Source organism: Taudactylus pleione, unplaced genomic scaffold, assembly GCF_031769625.1.
Source record: "Taudactylus pleione unplaced genomic scaffold, aTauple2 ptg000093l, whole genome shotgun sequence".
NCBI lineage: Eukaryota > Metazoa > Chordata > Amphibia > Anura > Myobatrachidae > Taudactylus > Taudactylus pleione.
Genome location: NW_028284495.1, coordinates 4,557,128 through 4,578,060, shown reverse-complemented (window position 1 = coordinate 4,578,060; position 20,933 = coordinate 4,557,128). Strand labels below are relative to the sequence as shown.

The following is a 20,933-nucleotide window of genomic DNA, read 5'->3' as shown; positions in this document are numbered from 1 at the left end:
CAGTGCCTACCCCATGACCTAGGCACACCCCTCATTATAACCCTGGCACATACCACCATTTGATTATACTACCACAGTTTTAACTTCTATTATGTATGCATGTCAGTACTTTACATTAAACTTCCACATATGAGGAGTTAAAAACCATTAAATACAGTATATACAGCTATCTTGCATGAACTCTTATATGGAATATGTAACTTAGATTACTGTAGTTGCTTAAAAGCATATAAACTCTAATATGACATAGATATTACATACTATTTTTTATACTTATGCTGTATGTAGTATTTAAGCTTAGAAATAATGAAGAACTGGTTATCTAATTAAGAACTGCCGATATAAAAAATGCAGAGTAAAACTTACCTTATTATCACAAACATTACCAGTGCATTGCCCACTAAGCCAACAACAAAAACCATGGAGTAGACAGCTGTAATGATGACCGAAATTGTAGGAGAAATAGTGGTGTGGTTGCTCTCATGTGTAGGTGCCACCGGATATTCACTAACATTTTCATAGTCACCCCAGCCAATCACCAAACTGGAGTTGGGAAAACAACTGGATGTGCAGACCGGTACACAACTTGGGGAACACGTAGATACCATTGGAGGTCTCTTGGGGTCAATCTCTTCCTCCCGAAAAATCTGCACTGGAGATTCCATCAGGGCTAATAAACTGAAGGTCTGGAATACCCTGCACACACACATAAACAAGAGTGAGCTAGGATACATTTTTCATGAATAAAGTAATAAAACACAATTAGAGAAGATCTACATTACAATTACTGCAGTATAAGTAATCACTAAAACTAATTTGAAATGAACATCAAAGTAAGTAAAATGTATAAAACATTAATCTAACATTGAACATAACATAGCAAGTAACTATTCTCTGACTAATTGCATTCTTAAACACAGGATGTAGTTATGAGACCAGCGGCCGCGAGGTCGCCGGTCTCAATCCCGACGCTGGAATCTCGACAAGGGAGTTGAGATTAGCGTTGAAATACTGTCGCCTATCCTAATCCCGATGCCGGAATCCAGGAGGAAGCGTGCCTGTAGGAAGGGGCACCCTTTGGGGTATATTCAATTAGAGACGAAAAGTCCGAGGTCGGACTTTTTGCCATCATCGCCGTTTTTCCTGGGGATAAAGTATCAGGCACGTGCCTGCGTATCCCCATATTCAATTAGGAATCGGCGAAAACGGAACCCGGCGGAAAGGTAGGTTGCGAAAAGTCCTGTCATTTTTGGGGGAAATCAGCCTGTCACCACCCAAAAGATGGTCTGACATGGGGGTTCACTATGGGCATCCCAGATTTGGCCTGCTGAAGGTATTTGGGGTTTGTAAACGGTGTCGGCAGGTCCTTTTATGCGTCTTTAAAGAAGTGGTGAAGAATAGCATTTAGCAACGTTTTTTGGGGGAACACAACTACTCCCATCAAATTTGGGGTACATGAAAATGGGTGCAAGAATATTTTGAAGTCCCTAAAGTGAACTTTCAAAATTCTTCAAAAATCCACATGCCGCAACCACCCGCATTCTAGAAAAAAACCTGCCGCATACTTGGGGACTCCCACTGAGTCAATTTTGCTAGTTTTTAAGTTTGTCCCCCAACTTTTTTTTTTTTCTCGCTACCCAAAATGACATCACTTTTTTTGGGGTGCCCTATGCTAATTTTCTATTTTTTTTGACAAAGATAACTGTTAGGGGACATTCCAAAAGCTGCAGGGCACTTTTTAAAGTCTGCACCCCTAAACCCCAATTCTGCACTTTTTTTTCGCCACCTATTCTATGGAGAAAATTTGTTCCCATTTTTTGACAAAGACTTTTCACACCTGTGAAAAGTCTTTGTAATTGAATATGGGGATAAGTGAAAATGGCGAAAATGACGTCAATCTAAAAATTATCGCCAATAACGTATTTTTGTCCTCTAATTGAATATGCCCCTTAGTGCTAGCCACGGGGGTGAAGGTTAGGTTTAGGTAAATTAGTGGGGAAATAGTTTGGCTTTTTTGGAGGGAGGTTATGGTTAGGCACCCCTAGGGGAAAGAGTTAGGATCAGGCACCCCTGGGGGGGGTTAGGTATAGGCACTAAGGGGGGAGGGTTAGGTTTAGGCACGAAGGGGGGAAACTTAGGTTTAGGCACTAACGGAGAGGTTTAGGGTGCGGGGTGGGGAGGGTTAGGCTACAAGAAGGGAGGGTTAGTGTGAGAAGGGGGGAGGGTAAGTATACTTACCTGACCCCTGTTGGGATACCATCCATCGGGATGCCGCTGTCGGTATTGCGACAGGAGGCATCCCGACAGACGGCATTACATACCCATTTCCTTAAACACGTGCCAGAGTAGCACAAACATTATTGTATAGATGGTCTAAAAAATATAGTAGTAAATAATAATCAAAAGTTTACTAAATAGTCAGGAAAGGGATGCAGTCATAATATCGACATTTACAATGTTGACAATCATGTCGAAACCACAGTGTTGAAAGTTCTGATGTCAACATTGAATGTCTCGGCATCTACAGAAGTTGACAATGTCGACAAATGTCAACTTTATGCACGGACCAGTGTGTTATCATTAGGTTACAGGGGGGGATGGTTAGGTAGTAGGGGGATGGTTATGGTTAGGCTACGGAAGGGGAAATGGTTTGGCTTAGAGACTAAGGGGAGGGTTAGGCTTTAGCGACACTCACCGCCAGACGCCGAAGACACAGCTGGAGTCACCAGACCAGGTAAGTTACAGTTAAACCACCAGGAACATTTTGTCAACATTCTAATCATGATGACGTTTCATAAGTGTCGACATGGTGAATTATTATTCCCATACATACCTTAAGGAATTGCATATGTGAATTCCATTAACAGATTTCTAGCTTTGAATTGTTTAAAAATATAGTTCTATTGAGTAAAGAGTAGCTCTCAATGATAACTGCTTTGTGTACAGTCATGGGCGAAGCTATAGCGGGTGCATAGAGTGCCATTGCTATGAGGCCTAGAGGCTTAGGGGGCATACATCTGGGGCCTGACTCTACTGTACCCAGGTCATAAAGTTGTCTACTACTGTAGGTTCCCGAATTGCCTGCTAAGCACTGTGTGGCATAATGTGAACTAGGGCCACTTTGTACTGGCGGCATTACAAAAATGAGTCATATTAACTTGGGGCACTATAATATGGCATAATAGGAACTGTGTGCACTATATGGTATAATGTGAAATAAGACACTACTAAGGGGCGCTATCAGTCATAAAATCCACTAGAGAATTACTGTGGGCATAACATGAACAACTGCTTTGAAGAGAGCGCCTTATTGAATAATAAACATTGTTATATTAGCGACCTTTACACCCACATAAGCAGCCAAGTGTTATTTGCCCTAGTGGGGAGCAAGATATAAATGAAATTAAAGTAGGGAGAAGCACAATAGGGTAGAGGGCCCTGCCTGAAAGAGCTTTCATTCTTTAAGGGAGAGGCAGACAAACAGGAGTGACACAGATTAGGTAGGCGGGGAGGAAGGAAGATGTAGCAGCAAGCTAGGATGAGAGCTGGAAGGCTTTAATTAAGTAGTGGGTCTTAAGAGCTCATTTGAATGATTGTAGAGAGGTGCAGAATCTGATGGGGAGAGGGAGTGAGTTCCAAAGATGGGGAGCAGTGCGATCAAAAGGCAGGAGTGGGTGGAAGTAATCAATTGGCATGAAAGGCGGTGTATATTAAGTGAACAAAGAGGGCGAACAGAACAGTGAAGGGAGATGAGATCAGAGATGCAAATGGGAGAGCAATAGGTGAGGGCTTTGTAAGTGAGTGTGAGAACTTTGAATTGGGTTCTGAAAAGGAAGGGGAGCCAGTGGAGGGCTTGTAGGAGAGGGGAGGCAGATGTAGAGCATTTGGAGAGGAAGATGAGCCGATCAGCAGCAGCATTGAGCACAGACTGAAGAGGAGAGAGATGGGATTTGGGGAGGCCAGATAGGAGGAGGTTAAAGTAGTCCAATCTGGAGATGACCAGTGAATGTATGGTGGCATCCTGGGTGAGACAGGGTCTGATCTTGGAAATATTTTTTCGAGATGGAAATGACAGGACTGTAAGAGGTTATGGTTTGAAGGAGAGGGAAGAGTCCAGGATTACTCCAAGACAACGCACTTAAGGACTAGATGAGATAGTTATGCCATCTATTTATAAAGAAATAGTGGGAAATTAGGTTATGTTAGACATATTAAGTTTGAGAAATCGCTGGGACATCCAGGAGGAGATAGCAGAGAGACAGTTAGAGATACAGTATGAGTCAGTACAGAGGGGGTGAGGTCAGGTGAGGAACGGTAGATCTGAGTATCATCAGTATAAAGATGATAATAGAGGTCAAAAGAGCGGATGAGTTTACCTAGAGAGGACGTATAGAGAGAGAATAGGAGAGGTCCAAGAACAGAAGATTAGGAAACACCTACTGTTAGAGGCTGAGGGGGGAGGAGGAGTCATGAGAGGAAAAAGAGAAGGAATGGTCAGAGAGGTAGGAGGACAGCCAAGAGAAAGCAGTGTCATGTAGACCAAGGGAATGAAGGATATGCAGCAGTAGAGGGTGGTCCACAGTGTCAAAAGCAGCAGAGGTCAAGGAGAATGAGCAGAGAGTAGTGGCCCTTGGATTTGGCAGCTAGGAGGTCATTGCTGACTTTCGTGAGGGCAGTTTCAGTGGAGTGGAGTGGAGAGATCAGAAGCCAGACTGAAAAGGGTCAAGGAGGAAGTGGGAGTAAATAAATGTGGTGAGGCAGTTGTAAACAATACACTCAAGGAGTTTTGAGGCAAAAGGGAGGAGAGAAATGGGTCGGTAGTTGGAGAGATTGTTAGGATCAAGGGTAGGTTTTTTAAGAATGGGGGAGAAAAGGGCATGCTTGAATGCAGAAGGGACAGGGCCAGAATAGAGGGAGAGATTGAGGAGGTGGGCAAGATTGGAGCAGGCAGAAGGAGAGAGGTAGCAGAGGAGGTGGGAGGGGATGGGGTTGAGGGGAGAGATGGAAGGGGGGGGCGGACTGGATAAGGGCCTTTACTTCCTCTCCAGTTACAGGGGAGAAGGATGTCAGAGTCAGTAAAATGGATGGGGAGAGGTGATCCGGGAATGGAGGAGGAGGAGAGCTGGGGGACTCGTTGGATATGATGTCCTGACATATGGAATCAATTTTAGATGTAAAATAGGTAGCAAAGTCAATGGAAGAGAGCAAGGAAGGGAGATGAGGAGTGGGTGGGCAGAGGAGGGAGTTGAAAGTGGAAAAGAGATGCTCAGGATTTGAGGACAGGGAGGAGATAAGATTCTTGAAATATGACTGTTTAGAGAGGGAAAGGGCAGTACTGTAGGATGACAGCAGGAACTTGAAATGGAGAAAATCTGCCTAAGAACGTGATCTTCTCCACTGTCGCTCGGCAGTTCGTGAACATTTTTCCAGGTATCTGGTGCATTTGGAATGCCAGGGTTGAGGTGTGGATTTGCGAGGGTGAGTAGTGATCACCAGCGCAACAGAATCAAGAGCAGAAGTAAGGGAGGCATTGTATAGGGTTAGCAGCTTGTTCAGGGCAGGAGAAAGAGAGTGAAGGGAAGGACCAGATCAAGTAAATGCCCACTCACATGGGAGGGTGAGGAGGTCCATTGGGAGAAGCCAAATTAAGAAGTGAGGGTGAGTAGTTTGGAGGCAGAGGATTTTATGGGGATATCAATCGAAATATTGAAGTCACCTAGGATAATAGAGGGAAGGTCTGATGAGAGAAAGTGAGTGAGCCAGGAAGCAAAGTTGTCAAGGAACTTGGAGGGAGGGCCAGGGGAGCGGTAAATGACAGCTACTCAGCTGTGTACTGGTTGGAAGAGGCATATAGCATGAACTTCAAATGTAGAGAATGTAAGGGATGGTTCTGAGGGTATGAGTTGGTATGAGTAAACAGGGGATAGAAGGACCGATCATCTTATTTGCAGAGAAGGTGACCCAAAACACAGTGTATATTAGAAGAAGTCAGCCAAGCAGTACAAGGAGCTGATTCTAAGCTGGACCCAGCCACTGTAGCACCTGCAACTTTATGCTAATGCCACTACAAAGCCCTTCCCTGGTGTGCAGCCATGCATCTGAATATGCAAGGACTTTGAGTGTGTTTAGGTGCTCAAATACTGCTTGGTGTGTGTCACCATCGATTGCACCATCGAAACTTGCAACAGCCCCATGCTAAGTGCAGATTATCCTTCTAAGTATGGCCTCCAATATGAGCAATTAAGCGTCTTTGTTTCTGATTCTGCAGGTTACATAAGTGCACTGCTGAACGAATATTCCCAATTGTCAGAAATCCGTACAGGCACTGGACCCCTACTGCCCATATGCAGACTTCCTGGCCTCACAAGCTGCCAGGAACCGGTCAGACTGTGGTAAGCTTCAGCTACTGCAGCCTGACCAATAGTACAACCATCGATTGGCGCGATGGTGGTTGAAGCGCTAGAATCGCAGATGCAGCAAGGAGGTATTTATTTCCTAAAGACACCTCCTACTGCATTTGTATTTGAGATGGACCAAATTGCACAGCCACTTGTGTGTGGCTCTGCTATTTCATCCATCTCTGAGCAGGCCCAGTGTGAGCAGACAATCAGGACGCATGCATGATGTGACTTCAGTACACACTGGAGCGATGTTGTTCCGACATTGGTAATTTGGCCAAATCGGAATAACAAATCGCACAAATATCATGCAGTGTGTATCCACGATATGCGCACTCCTGTGCTCAAATTTGACATCGTTAGGTTTGATGTGAAGGACAGAATGACTATTTTATATATTGTTATGACAAATAAATATACTGTATGTATTTTTTTATACTTACTGTATGTTGGAATCTAGCTGGTTTACAAGCTATTAACTTTTTACCACCAACACTGTAGATTTGGGCAGATCTTTTTAAAACTGAGTCTAGACTGTACCTATGCTATATTTCCTATTCCTTGCCTATCCCCTTTCTTCTACCCAGTATGTCCCCTTTTTTTCCTATTGTGCCAAGGATTTATACATATATGATTTAACTGGAAAGTGACAAGAACTTGCTCTTTACCCTAAGGCTACAAATTCTAAACCATCATTAAGAATTTATAATATATTGAACAGATAATACACTGACTTCCATACATTGTAGAAATATAACATGTTATGGATAAGGCCTCTATGTCCATGTATGACTTCAATACCACAATGAAGCACCAGCTAGCGGTATTTAAGGAGCAGAACAACAACATTTTTAATTGATTAAAGGGAAGTCCAAAATTGACAGTAGTCAGGTTATTAAAGTGGGAGGGGTTATGTGCGCTCCTGGCTAGTTGTGTATAGGAGTGGGGGGGGAATGGAGGGAGGGAAGTGGTGGAGGTGTAGGGTGGTCAGTGTGTATTGTGGTGGGTGTTTTGTGGTGGGGTGCGAAGAAAACACAGAAAGGCCAATGGGCCGCAACGCTTTGGAGACTTCCAAACCTGCACCAACCAAGAACTAACTTTTGGACTTTTGAACTTCTCATACTGCACCACCCGCCCGCTCGCACCTCACCAGTGGCACCCAGAACAACGTTCGGGTCCCGCACACCCGCGAACAGCGGCACACACAAATGGACACCGGCACCTCTCCACCACGGCTGCACCCCCACCAGCATGCTACACACGCAGCTGTGCCAGCATCAGCGCGTGCAACTCCCCAACACACCTGATGGGTCGAGTTCGACACACACAGCCGGCACACATCATGCCACAGCTACAATCATGTCATGCTTCACTGCCTTGCACCTACACAAGGGCGAACGCATACAGCCAGCGGGTCCAACCTGCCCTGCACCCACGGGGACGTGGACGGCCCACGTCAGCCTAACAGAACATTTGGCCCCAACTGGACTTTGAGAGAGCTGCTCCCTGCCACAGAAGTCGAGCACCTACTGGTACCAACCACCTCTCCTTAACAGTGCGGGACGCCGCCATTGGGGACAACCCCCAACCACCACCACTAGGGCATCCCAGTTCCCAAGACTATAGACCAAAGGTCCAGCAGGGGAACATGCAGTAGTAAGGACCGCATGTAAAGGAGCCCCCTCAAAGGGTCCACCCGTCCCCCATACTGTGGATTGCACCAAGCTCACCCCCACCGGGCAGCACGCCCCCACAAATTATCCAGAGACAACGAATTCCCGAGGAGCACTGTGCCTCCAAACAAAGGAAGGAACTTTTATCAACACAATTAACACAAATAAATTCTATCACCTTTACTCATCCACCCAGCAATCTATGTGTTCTTCGCACCCCACCACAAAACACCCACCACAATACACAATGACCACCCTACCCCCCCACCACTTCCCTCCTACCATCCCCCCCCACCCCTATACACAACTACCCAGGAGCGCACGTAACCCATCCATTATCTAGCTAACTCTAAGTAGGACCAGGTACCCCTACTAATACACTGCAGCACCAGCCCCTATCCCTCCTCCCCCACCCCAGATGTTCCCAACCACAAATCCCCATACTCCACCCCACCACGAAGCGCATCCTAACCAACCAATTTCCTAAGGTTATTAAAGTGATACGTTTGCCAAACCGTCAGAGTATTTGATAGTATGCTACTACGTGTACACGTCAGACATATAGGCACATTTAGCAAAATGATGCACTGCTCTTTTATATTTGACCCCCAACCTATGTGTGCACTTATTTTGTATTCGAGTTTGCCTTTGAAACTCCTTGTAAGCAGTGCTATTGTGCACTTTGGGAGTACCCTAGGTGCTCCCTCTTAGACTTACCCAAAACATTGCAAAGACAGATTGATTTGTTAACTAATGTAGGCCCTCATTCAGAGCCGTACGCTCTGAGCAGAGCGCACGCTCTGCATGAGGGCCGGGCTCCATTTTCATGGAGCGTCCTCCTGGACGCTCGTATAGCTGTGGGTCACCACCCACAGGCTATACGAGCGTGCATTTTGATGGCCGCGATGGTCGTGACCATCGCGACCATCGAAATTGCGAGCCGGAGCCTGCGGTTGAGGTTTTCAACCGCAAGCTCCGGAGTGATTTTGGCTCTATCAGAGCCAAAATCACTCCCACTGACATCACTAGTGATGTCAGTGGGCCGGCTTCTGACGGGAGGCGTTCCCGTGGGAATGCCCCCGTCAGGGAGGCACGCCCCCGGCACGCCCACCAAAGGGGGCGTGCTGTCAATCAACATTGACAGCACGCCCCCTTTGATCGGACACAACGAGCGAAGGAAAGTCCTTCGCTCGTCGTGTCTGGCGCATGCGCACGACGGAGCTCCCTCCGTCGTGTGCATGCTCAGTGCAGACCATCGACCCACTTGCGAGCGGACAGCCGCTCGCGAGTGGGTCTGAATCAGGCCCGTAGTAAGTAAATGATACCTGCCAATTAGAGCTGTGCGCCGGACCATTTTTGCTGGGTTTGGATTTGGTTCTGATTCATCGTCTGGCTTTGGATTTGAATTTGCCAAAGCGCCATGACAGGTTTTGAATTTGGATTTGGATTTTTTACAAAAATTTACAAAAAAAAATAAAATCACATAATTTGGACTTTTTTTTTGTTCCTATAGTATTATTAACCTCAATAGAATTCATGTCCAGTCATTTACAGTCAATTTAGACCACCTCACAGCTCACAAAATAATTTTCACCATTATGCTGCAGTGAGCTGGCTGGTTACTAAGCGATAGAGCAGCGGCACAGACACAGCAGTTTAAAGCACATCTATGAAACATTGCCAAACAGTAGTGGCAGAAATGAAAGGTAGTGAAAGATGGAATTGTCCTTAGGCCCTCAGTGGGGTATGGTCAGCAGAGCCACAGTACTTGTATAAACAGTGGGCTACGGCCCAAGGAGTCACAATGCTTGTATACACAGTGGGGTATCACCCATGGAGTCACAGTGCTTGTATACACAGTGGGGTATGGCCAACAGAGTCACAGTACTTGTATACACAGTGGGGTACGGTCCAAGGAGTCACAGTGCTTGTATACACAGTGGGCACTGGCCCAAGGAATCACAGTGCTTATATACACAGTGGGGTATGGCCAAAAGAGTCACAGCAATTGTATAAACAGTGGGCTATGGACCAATGAGTCACTGTCAGGGGTGGATTGGCCATTGAAGTCAGCGGGAAGATTCCCAGTGGGCCGATGAGCTTGTGGGGCCGCCTGTCAGCTGCTTATTTTTTTTTTTAGCAATCATTGCAATTATTCTGCCGGCTGGGACTGTGTTAAGTGACAAGCGGCCGGCTAAAGTATCGAGGCCAGGCTGACAACTCAGTCAGCCTGCGGGGCTGAGGGGCCGGGCTGATCATCGAGGTAGTTGCAGCTAAGGTGGCTGGCGGATAGTGAGTTTCAGCTGGCTGTGATGAGAGAGGCCCCCGGGCTGACTGATGAGGTGGGTGCCAGATGGGAGCTGAGGGTGGGAGGGAGCAGTAAAGGAAGGTACATCATCTGACAGAGGGGCAGGTGGTGCTGAAGATCACAGCTGCACCCTGCTTCTTGCTCACAGACACGTCTCTGCCTGTCAGTCAGAAGCATACTTGCCGATATTCAGCTCCCTCCTTCCGTGAGGGAGCTGAATGCCTGCATTCTGTGGGGGGCGTGGCTGGGTTATGATGCCGTTTTGGGGGTGAGGCCAGGGGCGTGACCACACGGTTGTGTCATCGTGGCCCCGTCCCCTCTTCACAATGCTGAAAAAAAGGCATTGTGAGGCAGGGGGGTGTAGCCACGATGACGCGATTCATCGCGAATCGCGTCATCAGGCTCCCCCGCAGCAGGGGTTTTTACCAGTAGTTCGGGGGGTAGGCGGCAGCCGGGAGGCTTGCCTGCCTTTCTGGGTGGTCGGGAGCGGCACCCGATATTCGGGAGGCTCCCGACCAGATCGGGAGGGTAGGCAAGCCTGGTCAGAAGCAGTTTGGGGCTGGGATCATCAGCACCAGCAGCCCCTCTGTCAGTTTTTCTCATTAAATCTAGCCAGGTTTTAGATGAGGGCATTGAGGGTATGTGCTCTCCTCTCCCACTCTTGCAGGGCACCAGGCTGTCCAGAGTCTGGGCTAGCTTTTACTTTCACTTTCTCCCTCTCCCTCTCACAAAGCCTGTTGTTGCTCAACCCCTACATCTCCTCCCTTCTCCTCCTCCCCTTGCTTCCCCTGACTAGGCTAGACAGTAGCCCTTGACTAGGCTAGACAGTAGCACCTCGCCATGGGTGCCTCTAAACCCCCATCAATGTGTGCCCCATCCCCTGTATCTGCTGTGCCTCTGCCCCTCCCCCCTTCTATGCCTCATTCCATTTTCCCATCTATACCTTTGCCACATTCTCCATCTGTCCACCTCTATCTGTGCCCCTGATACTATCCCCTGCTGTGCCTCTGCCCCCTTTGCCATCTGTACCTCTGCCATCATCTCCATTTGTCCCTCTGCTTCTTTCCCCATCCAGTACCTCTGCTACCTCATCATGTGTGCATAGTCCACCCCCAAGGCCGTTTACAGTACCACATAACTCAGCTGAAGGTAAGCACAATTTCCTATTAATAATAATTTTCTATTATATATATATATATATATATATATATATATATATATATTATGTATGTGTGTATATGGGAGGTAGTTGAAATACCAGCGTGCAGGATGCCGGTGCTCAGAATGCTAGCACTGGAGTCCCGAAACCAGTCAGAATCCCAGCGCCGACATTCAGACAGTAAGTAATGGGGTTAGGGGTTAGGGTTAGATACTAGGGGGGGGTTAGGGATGCTGGTGTCAGGATTGTTTGATAAAGGAAACTCAAATTTTTTCCTGCCCCACAATTTCTGTTACCGTTTATTAATGATCGCTTTTGCAATGCGATCAGGGCATGTCAGTACCGCCCATGATCGCATTGCAAAATGCAATAATATTGTCCGGTTGTATTAACTGACACATGCAGCGACACGGGCTCCGGATTGCTCCCTGGGCTGCTGCGCATGCGCAGTCCCACAGACTGCACATGAGTGGCGGCCATTGCCAGGAGAGGGTTCCGAGGGATCCTTCCGCCGGCTGATTATGCGTTATGTAGCCATAGGTTACACTGGCTAATGTCATCTCTAGATGGCATTAGCTGTGGGGGCCAATATCTGGTATCCATTGCATTCCGGATATTGGTACGTCTGGCAGCATCGTATCCCCATAGAAACCTATGGGGGACGCATCTGCCTGCGGGACTGGAGGGATCACAGCAGAGATTGCAGCTGCGGTCCCTCCTTGATACATTCAGGTGATACTTAATATTTGAGGTAAACTCCCGAAAATGAGTGTTTTCGGGGATTTTACCTCACATATTCAATGATAAATGGCCCCATGTATGATCTGGTTGAACCTCTGTTGCATGTTGATGACATTGGCTTTATTCCTACGCAAACTGGCGGCTTCCAGACCATGTGATCCCCTGTATGAATAGTGAATACCAACTCAAGACACCACCTGTAGAGGAAGGATCCATTTCTTCTGAGAGTCCCCGTTTCAGAGACATCGTATAGGTAAGAAAATACTAATTCACATGGTTGTTGTGCCTATTCACTGCAAAGAGGGACTGTGGGCATGCCCCCAGCATGACGAAAATGGGGGGTGGCCTGTGGGCATGACACACCCCTTTAAACAAGGCCCCACCCACTTTTTTGGATGCGCGCTGAAGGGCCACTCTCAGTGCTTTTTCCAGGGTCACTTTACATTCCCAATCCGCCCCTGGTCATGGTGCTTGTATACACAGTGGGGAACAGCTCCCAAAAATAAAAATGTAAAACATTTTTTTAAATATTATTTTTCTCTTTTCTTTTTTACACTGGAGCAGATGGGCATGAGTACAGCACAGCATACATCAGCATGCCTTGTACACACAGCCACTTTGAGTCTGGACTTTAATCAGCAGAGTATAGCACAGCATACGTCAGCGTGCAGTGCGCCCCCTATACACAGTCACTTTAACAGCACAGCCACTTGTGAATCTGGACACAGCCACTTTAATCAGCAGAGTATAGTGCAGCAAACATCAGCGTGCAGTGTGTCCCCTATACACAGTCACTTTAACAGCACAGCCACTTGTGAATCTGGACACAGCCACTTTAATCAGCAGAGTATAGTGCAGCAAACATCAGCGTGCAGTGTGTCCCCTATACACAGTCACTTTACCAGCACAGCCACTTGTGGGTCTGGACACAGCCACTTTAATCAGCAGAGTATAGTGCAGCAAACATCAGCGTGCAGTGTGTCCCCTATACACAGTCACTTTAACAGCACAGCCACTTGTGAATCTGGACACAGCCACTTTAATCAGCAGAGTATAGTGCAGCAAACATCAGCATGCAGTGTGTCCCCTTGCACAGTCACTTTACCAGCACAGCCACTTGTGGGTCTGGACACAGCCACTTTAATGAGCAGAGCAGTGCGCAGCGTGCAAGTGAAATGGCGCCAAGTCCCGGTCCCGGTGCCTTATATAGAAACCAACTCTCGCTAGAATCCGATGTCCGGAGGATGACGTACGGCCTCGAAGTGAGATCTGAGTCAAGCGGGAACACCCGACCCGGAGCAGTTCGGATTCCGCAGAATCCGAACTGCTCATCTCTACTGCCAATGGAAAAGTATTACTGCTGTGCAATATATTTTTGCTATATATTAATCAATCCAAATCCAAACCAGCTTACTAAATAGTTGTCATCAATGGAAATTGATTGTTTCTTACATGTAATGGTATAAAACTATAGATCTTTAGTAAAAAGGCACAGTCCAATAGAATTATTAATAGAATAACTCCTCTGGGATACACTATTCATTTTTATATCAAGAAATCTATTTAATTCATCTTTCCAACTCATTCTTCTTTGCTCGCTGCAACATCAAGGTCCTTATATGTTCTAATCAATACAAAAATCCTATAAATACACAGAGGTCCCTAATTCCAATAATTCTTTCTGGCATTGCCATTGATTATTGCATATAACCCATTTTAGGAGATCAGTCAATAGCACTTTGGCCTGCAGAGGTGCCGAATCCTTTGTCCCTGGCAAAACTAAAAATATAGTTAAAGAAAACAACCAGGAACAGTGAGACATTATCACATTTTATTGCATGTTATTGTTTCTTGGGTGGTTGTATTGGTATAAAAATACAGGTATTTGCTGATTTCCTAATGAGTTTAAAGAATGGCATTAGTCACCACCATACTGTGCAATAATCGTGAAAAAAGTGCTCGAGTCTAAGCATGGTAGGGTTTCTTTATCTTATGCACTTACTGCCTGTCTTTAGAGCATAAATGTGTCACTGTCGTAATTTCCCTGCAAGATGAACACTAAGGAGTATTTTTACTAAAGTCTAGGTTTTTAGAAGTGTTGCTCATTGCCTCCAATCTGATTTTAGCTATTATCTTCTAGAAGGTGCTAGATAAATGTTAAGTAGAATCTGATTGGTTGCTATGGGCAACATCTCCACTTCTAAAAACCCGCACTTTAGTAAATAAACCACTAAAGGTCATTTACTGAATTAAGAGTATATATGTGGACATTGCACAAAGGCTTTTATACAGATTTATAATGGGCAAAGGGGTATGGGCAGAGCCAAAGCATACCCTGTTCCTGCAGCCTAAGGAGATATAAGGGTTCCTCCAACCCTTATTGAAATACAAGAGTACTCTCCGGTGCAGGGACGTTACAAACATAAAACATGTGTCTATGAATTTTAACTAGACATTCCCTTACTCACCCATCAAGAGAGAACACATGTGCATGTATCTGGGAAGAGTCACAAGGATGTCAAAGATTAGCAAAGTAGAATGGGTAACCTCAAAATAAAAAACCTGATGTTTATAGCATAGGAATAACCAAAACAGGTTAACAATTGTATAATTTATTTATTTATAAATAATTTTTTATAGTACATTACCGTTCTGTCCTGGACAAACATGTTAATATAATAATAACAGTCAGTATGCAGCTAAGTATAAAATTAATAAAAAAAAATTGTAAAGCATCAAAAAATAACAAAGGCATACAATCATATAGACCAAAAAAATTTTAAAAAATTAAAACATCAGAATAAGATAAAATATTCCTCAATTAACGGTAATACTGTAGACGTTTCACAGCTCCTGGCTACTTCCCCAAGCAGTAAAAGTGCGTACACACTGGGCGATCAGGAAAGACAATATGATTACGACATTGTAATCGTACCATCATTCCTGTTGACCTGTAGTGTCTGTACATTGAACGATCAGTCGTTCAGTGCAGGCACAGTCCATCATTCCTGAACATGCAATCTGTTGTTATCATCAGATTGTGCTGCATATTCAGGCGATGGACAATGTCGGAAACGACCAACGGGAGCGCGCATCGCTGGTTGTTTCTGACATAAAAGTGCACGATTTGTGCACGATTACTGAGCCATTGCACGATTACGATGTTGTAATCATGCAAACGCTCATTAATATCGCCCAGTGTGTACGCAGGGCCGCCAAGAGCCAAGGCGGGCCCCGGTAATAGGGGGCGTGGCCTAATCTCGGGAGGCGTGGCCACGCCCCCTTGCCGAAAAATAAATAAATGAAAAAAATTTGCAGCGCCGGGGAGGGGGGCGCTCTGAGCCCCCTCAGCCCGGCGCAAAGCCAGGGGGGGCGCGATCAGTGTGATCGCTCCCCCGCACAGGCATAGGAGACTGCTGTGGCTGCTTCTCAGCAGCCACGAGCAGTCTCCAACTGCAGCTCAGCATACGCTGTGTGCTGGGCTGCTGTGAGGGAGGGGGGGCGGCGTTGGACCCGGGCCCCCGCCGGGCCCCTCAGAAATCTGTACCCGCTCCCCCCCCCTCTCGGCACCCCTGTGTGTACGCACCTTAAGAGTGAATAAGGGTAGTGAGAAAGGATCTGACTTATAAAGTTTATGAATTAATTGGAAAAATTAGACTAGAGTAAATGATAACAGAATTTGTTAAATGGAAACTATTTTAAAATAGGAAGTAACTATTTTAAAATAGGAAGTAAGTTCATTCAAGGTGGTCAATCAAGACACTTTGTATTTAATTCATTGTATGTTATTATTATATCTTGTTTCTGGTTTTTGTATATTTGTAATGCAAATTAAATTGATGTAAATACATAGTAATAATTTCATGGAAAGACAAACATAAAGATAAAATGTTGATTCCCAAGGAAAACACCATGTTTACGTTCTAGTACACCTGTATACACAGGTGGCAGCTAATCAATTAGTATTGGAAGCACTACTGTACATAAGGACATGAAGTTTTTGACAAAACCACTCTTTAATAAAGCCTCCATTAGATGCAATCTCATCAGTGGTTTCCTGTCTACCACCGTGTACCTTCTAGTAATCTACGGCTGTACGATTACTAGATTACTGTAATCTACGATTGATTTATTGCTAGTTGGAGGTTTTAACACAGGGGCAAGTAATTCAGCCGATTGTGCGCTCACACTTTCCAACAACAGTGGTTGACACAGCACATCAGCACCAGTATATCTTTCAGACTCAGCATACTCCACCAGAGGTGTATCTAAGGGTCCGAACACCCCCTCCAATGACTGCTTCTACTGGAAAAAAAAATAACACACACTGGGGGTAGTTTAATTCACACACCTGTAGAAATAGGGAGAATATTTTTTGTATTTCTCTTTTTTATATATATATATATAAGTATATATATATATATATATATATATATATATATATATATCCTTTATGGAACTTACTCTATTGCAAACCACTATTTATTAACTTATTTATGCTAAAAAACACAGGAAAAGAGTAAAAACATTGCAGCAAAAACAAACAAGATGCATTATGGGTAAAATAATTTACACATATTCAAATTGGGTTATATAGCATTATGCTTTTTAACAACTGATAGTTACACTACACCAGATAAATCACTGGGATGACAGTCCACATGGGTCCTGTCCAATCTCCCACATATGAATTAAGACAGTCCATAAGTATCATGTCCTATTCAAAACTTGGGAGTATCCACAACCTATAGGAGTCACAGCCAATCCCTCAAACAGAAGAAAAGATAAATATACTAAACTTACACTGCAGGTAGTTTAATTTACATGCCTGTAGAAATAGGGAGACCTTGGTGCAACATTTTGGCCTAAGTTGGATGAAAACAATACTGTGAGCTGTGGGGTGGTCAAAATTGACTGGTAATGAGTGGAAATTAATGTTATTGAGATTAATAATACTATAGGAACAAAAAAGGCTCACATTGTGTGTTTTTAGCTTTTTTTGTCAATTTTTGGGAAAAAAAAATACAAAACCAGAACCAGTCACAATGGTTTGGAAAAACCAAAACCAAAACATCTCTACTTAGAAGTGAATTGTTAGTGCTTTTATCATCATTAAAGGGGACAATCTACACTTAAATAAACAAGTCCATACTATACTTCACTAAAGCATGGCCTCTCCTATTATGCTTCCAAAGGTGTACGGAGCTGCAAGTCTAACATATGCACAATTTAGACATTTTTTAGTGCACATGCACTGCATGGATTTTCATATTTACAAACAAACATTTACACCCAACTGAAAAGCAAAGTAAGCAAATTTGTTATCTAATTAGGGAAAGTAGATTACATTTTGGGGCATTCAGTGTAGTATGGGGTATTCAGCAACCATTGAGTATTGAATCAGCTGCAACAATAGTTCCATTTGCTATGCCACCAACTTAAGAAAGAGCTAGTAGCCAGTTGGAATTCCATCCATTATATGCTTCAGCGACTAGAGGAATAACAACAAGCCTTCCAAATGTACACAACAAGCCATGACATAGGGATAGGGAGAGGGGGCCATTGTACCTTAGTCCAGCACATTGGAGAATACTCGCTGTTTTATGCAAGTTACCAAACCATTTTAAATAGTAACCAATTACGTGAGGCCAGACACTGCCAGTCAGGTAAATACCTTAATTAATCTACTAAAAAACCAGCTAGAGAAACTGAAGGCAGATGTTAAATGAAGCAATTCCTCTAAGTATGTTGGACTTGTAGATTGTTCTTTATTTGCTTCACTAGGACCAAAGGGGTTGCAACATCTTGCAATTGGGTCACTATATTTTTGCAACTATGCTTGATCTGAGGTTTAAGTTATACGTAATGTCTTTCTTTCCAACTGACACATATCTTAAGAGAATCAAAGAGCTCCTTGCAAGGAAGTTGTCAGCTCAAGTGGCACATGATGTAATGACATCATTTGTTTGAGTTTCTCCTGCAAATGCTGCTGCCAGGAAAAAACTGCATTTTCCGAGACACACTGGTGATGAAGTTGAGTCAACTTAATGCACCAGAGTGAATCACCATTATGACATCTGGTCAAGCTTAAAATAATTGCCCAAAGTTACTGACAACTCTACCATGACTCAAACTGTACAGTAAGCATCAACAGCATGGTGGAAAATTATTTTAATAACAATGTAAAAATTAGCATGTCACACGGTCCCTTTGAATACTGGGAGGTACATAAGGCAATTTGGAGTCACTTGTACAAACTAGCTTTGCTTTACTTAAGCTGTCCACCTTACATTGTGTACATGGAAAGAATGTTTAGCACAGCTGGGACCCTTTTGAGCGATCGGTGTAAGAGGTTACTGAGGAGTTGCCTTTACTGAGTTGCCTTTTCCAAGAGACACACTGGTGATGAGGTTGAGTCAACTTAATGCACCAGAGTGAATCACCATTATGACATCTGGTCAAGCTTAAAATAATTGCCCAAAGTTTTTGACACCTCTACCATGACTCAATCTGTACAGTTACCATGACTCAAACTGTACAGTAAGCATCAACAGCATGGTGGAAAATTATTTTAATAACAATGTACAAATTAGCATGTCACACGGTCCCTTTGAATACTGGGAGGTAAAAAAGGCAATTTGGAGTCACTTGTACAAACTAGCTTTGCTTTACTTAAGATGTCCATCTTACATTGTGTACATGGAAGGAATGTTTAGCACAGCTGGGACCCCTTTGAGCGATCGGCGTAAGAGGTTACTGAGTAAAAACAGATGTTCATAAAAATGAACTACAAATTTTATGTGTTGTTGTGGCCTCATGCCTGATTTACTGTAGTTCTTTCTTAGCGAAAACATTCTTTAGCATTGTATAGGTTATATAAAAGTGCAATGCTGTCTGCAACTGCAGTGCTAGTATGTATATATAGATGTGCTATATCTATATATTAATTATATTAGGTTTTTTACTGTGAGATCTATTTTGAGAGAACTGCTGAACATAAAAATATGATTGTTATTTCAAAATAAAGGTCTTACCATGTAGATGTGTCAGTTGAATATAAAAATTAGATTGGGGCAATGCTTTGGGCATGGTGGAGTAGCAAAGTTCCCATGTAAAGTAGTGAGTTATAATGACAGCATTCCCACTAACATGATTGGACACACTAGATCACATAACTGTGCATTATTTCCCAATGGCTGCACGCTTCCCAGCGTAACTGATCACCTGAACTACTGTACTTCAAACTGTCACATTGCCATCTGTAAACAAATCAAACATTAAAGTACTCATGTACACCAGGGGTATTCAGGGGTATTCAACATGTGGCCCTCCAGCTGCTGTAGACCTACAGATGTGTCCTATTGCATCTTTGCCATATTCGCGGCAAATCGTGCCACGCTTGGTGCAAGTCGAGTACCCGTGAGCGGTTATGTGCGCTGTGTACACAGCCATGACTCCATAGGATTGCATGGTATGAATGCAGTGTGCGGCATGGTGTAGCGTAGTGCACGCAACTATGGCTAATTGCATGGTGCAATGCGTGCGCATCTTTGTAGAGAGATCGTCAAAGATGTAAGAGGACACATCTGTACACATTCCAGTATGCCCTGCCACAGTTTTAGCATGCCCTAATAGCAAAACTGTTTCACAGCATGCTGGGATGTGTAGTTCCACAGCATCTGGAGGGCCACATGTTGAATACCCCTGATGTACATCATAATCATATACATTCTTGCATAAACATATGCACACTCTTCTACTAGAAGACAGAGCCTTAACATGGTCAAAGCAGCCTTTATGACTACTCAGGTGACCATCACTATACTGGACCAAGGAACCAAAGCAAACCTGTGCCTCTAAAACTATTAATATGGGTTGTAGCTTGCAAAAGACAAAATTCTTTGAAAAGTGTTATTTTTTTTTCAGAAGCATTCAGCACATGTGTGTTAGGTTAGTTCACAGGTTCTCAAACTCGGTCCTCAGGACCCCAAACAGTGCATGTTTTGAAGGTCTCTTCACATAATCACAAGTGAAATAATTAGATACACCTGTGGATCTTTTAAAATGTGCCAGCGAGTAACGAATACACCTGTGCACCTGCTAGGTGACCTGGAAAATGTGAGCTGTGTGGGGTCCTGAGGACCGAGTTTGAGAACTACTGGGTTAGTTCATCCAATTAATGTGACATTTACAAGTTGTATGCATACCAGAGGGTATGCAGTCGGGAAGCCGGCGGACCTAATCCTGACAGCCGGCTTCTCGACTGCTTAATCCCGGCGAGGGTTAAATGACAGGCATCTAAATCTAGACGCCTGTCATTTACCAGCGCTGGGAGACCGGCGCCCGGCATCCCAATCAAAGGGACGCCGGGCGCCGAGCGCAGATAGCCGTGGGGGGGATGATTAGGTTTAGGGCTCCTGGGGGGGATTTAGGGTTAGGCACCCCCCCCGGGAGGTTAGGTTTAGGCTAGGGGAAGGGGGGGTTAGCATTAGGCACCCCCGGGGGGGACTTAGGGTTAGGCACCCCCCCGGGGGACTTAGGTTTAGGCGGTGGGGAAGGGGGGTTACTCTTAGGCACTTAGAGGGGGGATTAGGGTTAGGCACTGGGGGGAAGGTTAGGGTTAGGAGGTAGAATTAGGTTAGAGAATACTTACC

At 44.7% G+C, this 20,933-nt stretch overlaps 1 protein-coding gene across 1 annotated transcript in view; it reads right to left on the bottom strand.

Moving 5' to 3' along the window:
• OPRK1 (opioid receptor kappa 1) overlaps positions 1–20,933 on the bottom strand; it is a 112,784-nt gene that overhangs the window by 74,748 nt on the left and 17,103 nt on the right. Inside the window, exon 2 of the mRNA XM_088469755.1 lies at positions 367–696. Within this exon, the coding sequence (XP_088325881.1) occupies positions 367–665 (299 nt within the window). The 5' untranslated portion in view covers positions 666–696. The remainder of the gene's footprint in view (positions 1–366; positions 697–20,933) is intronic.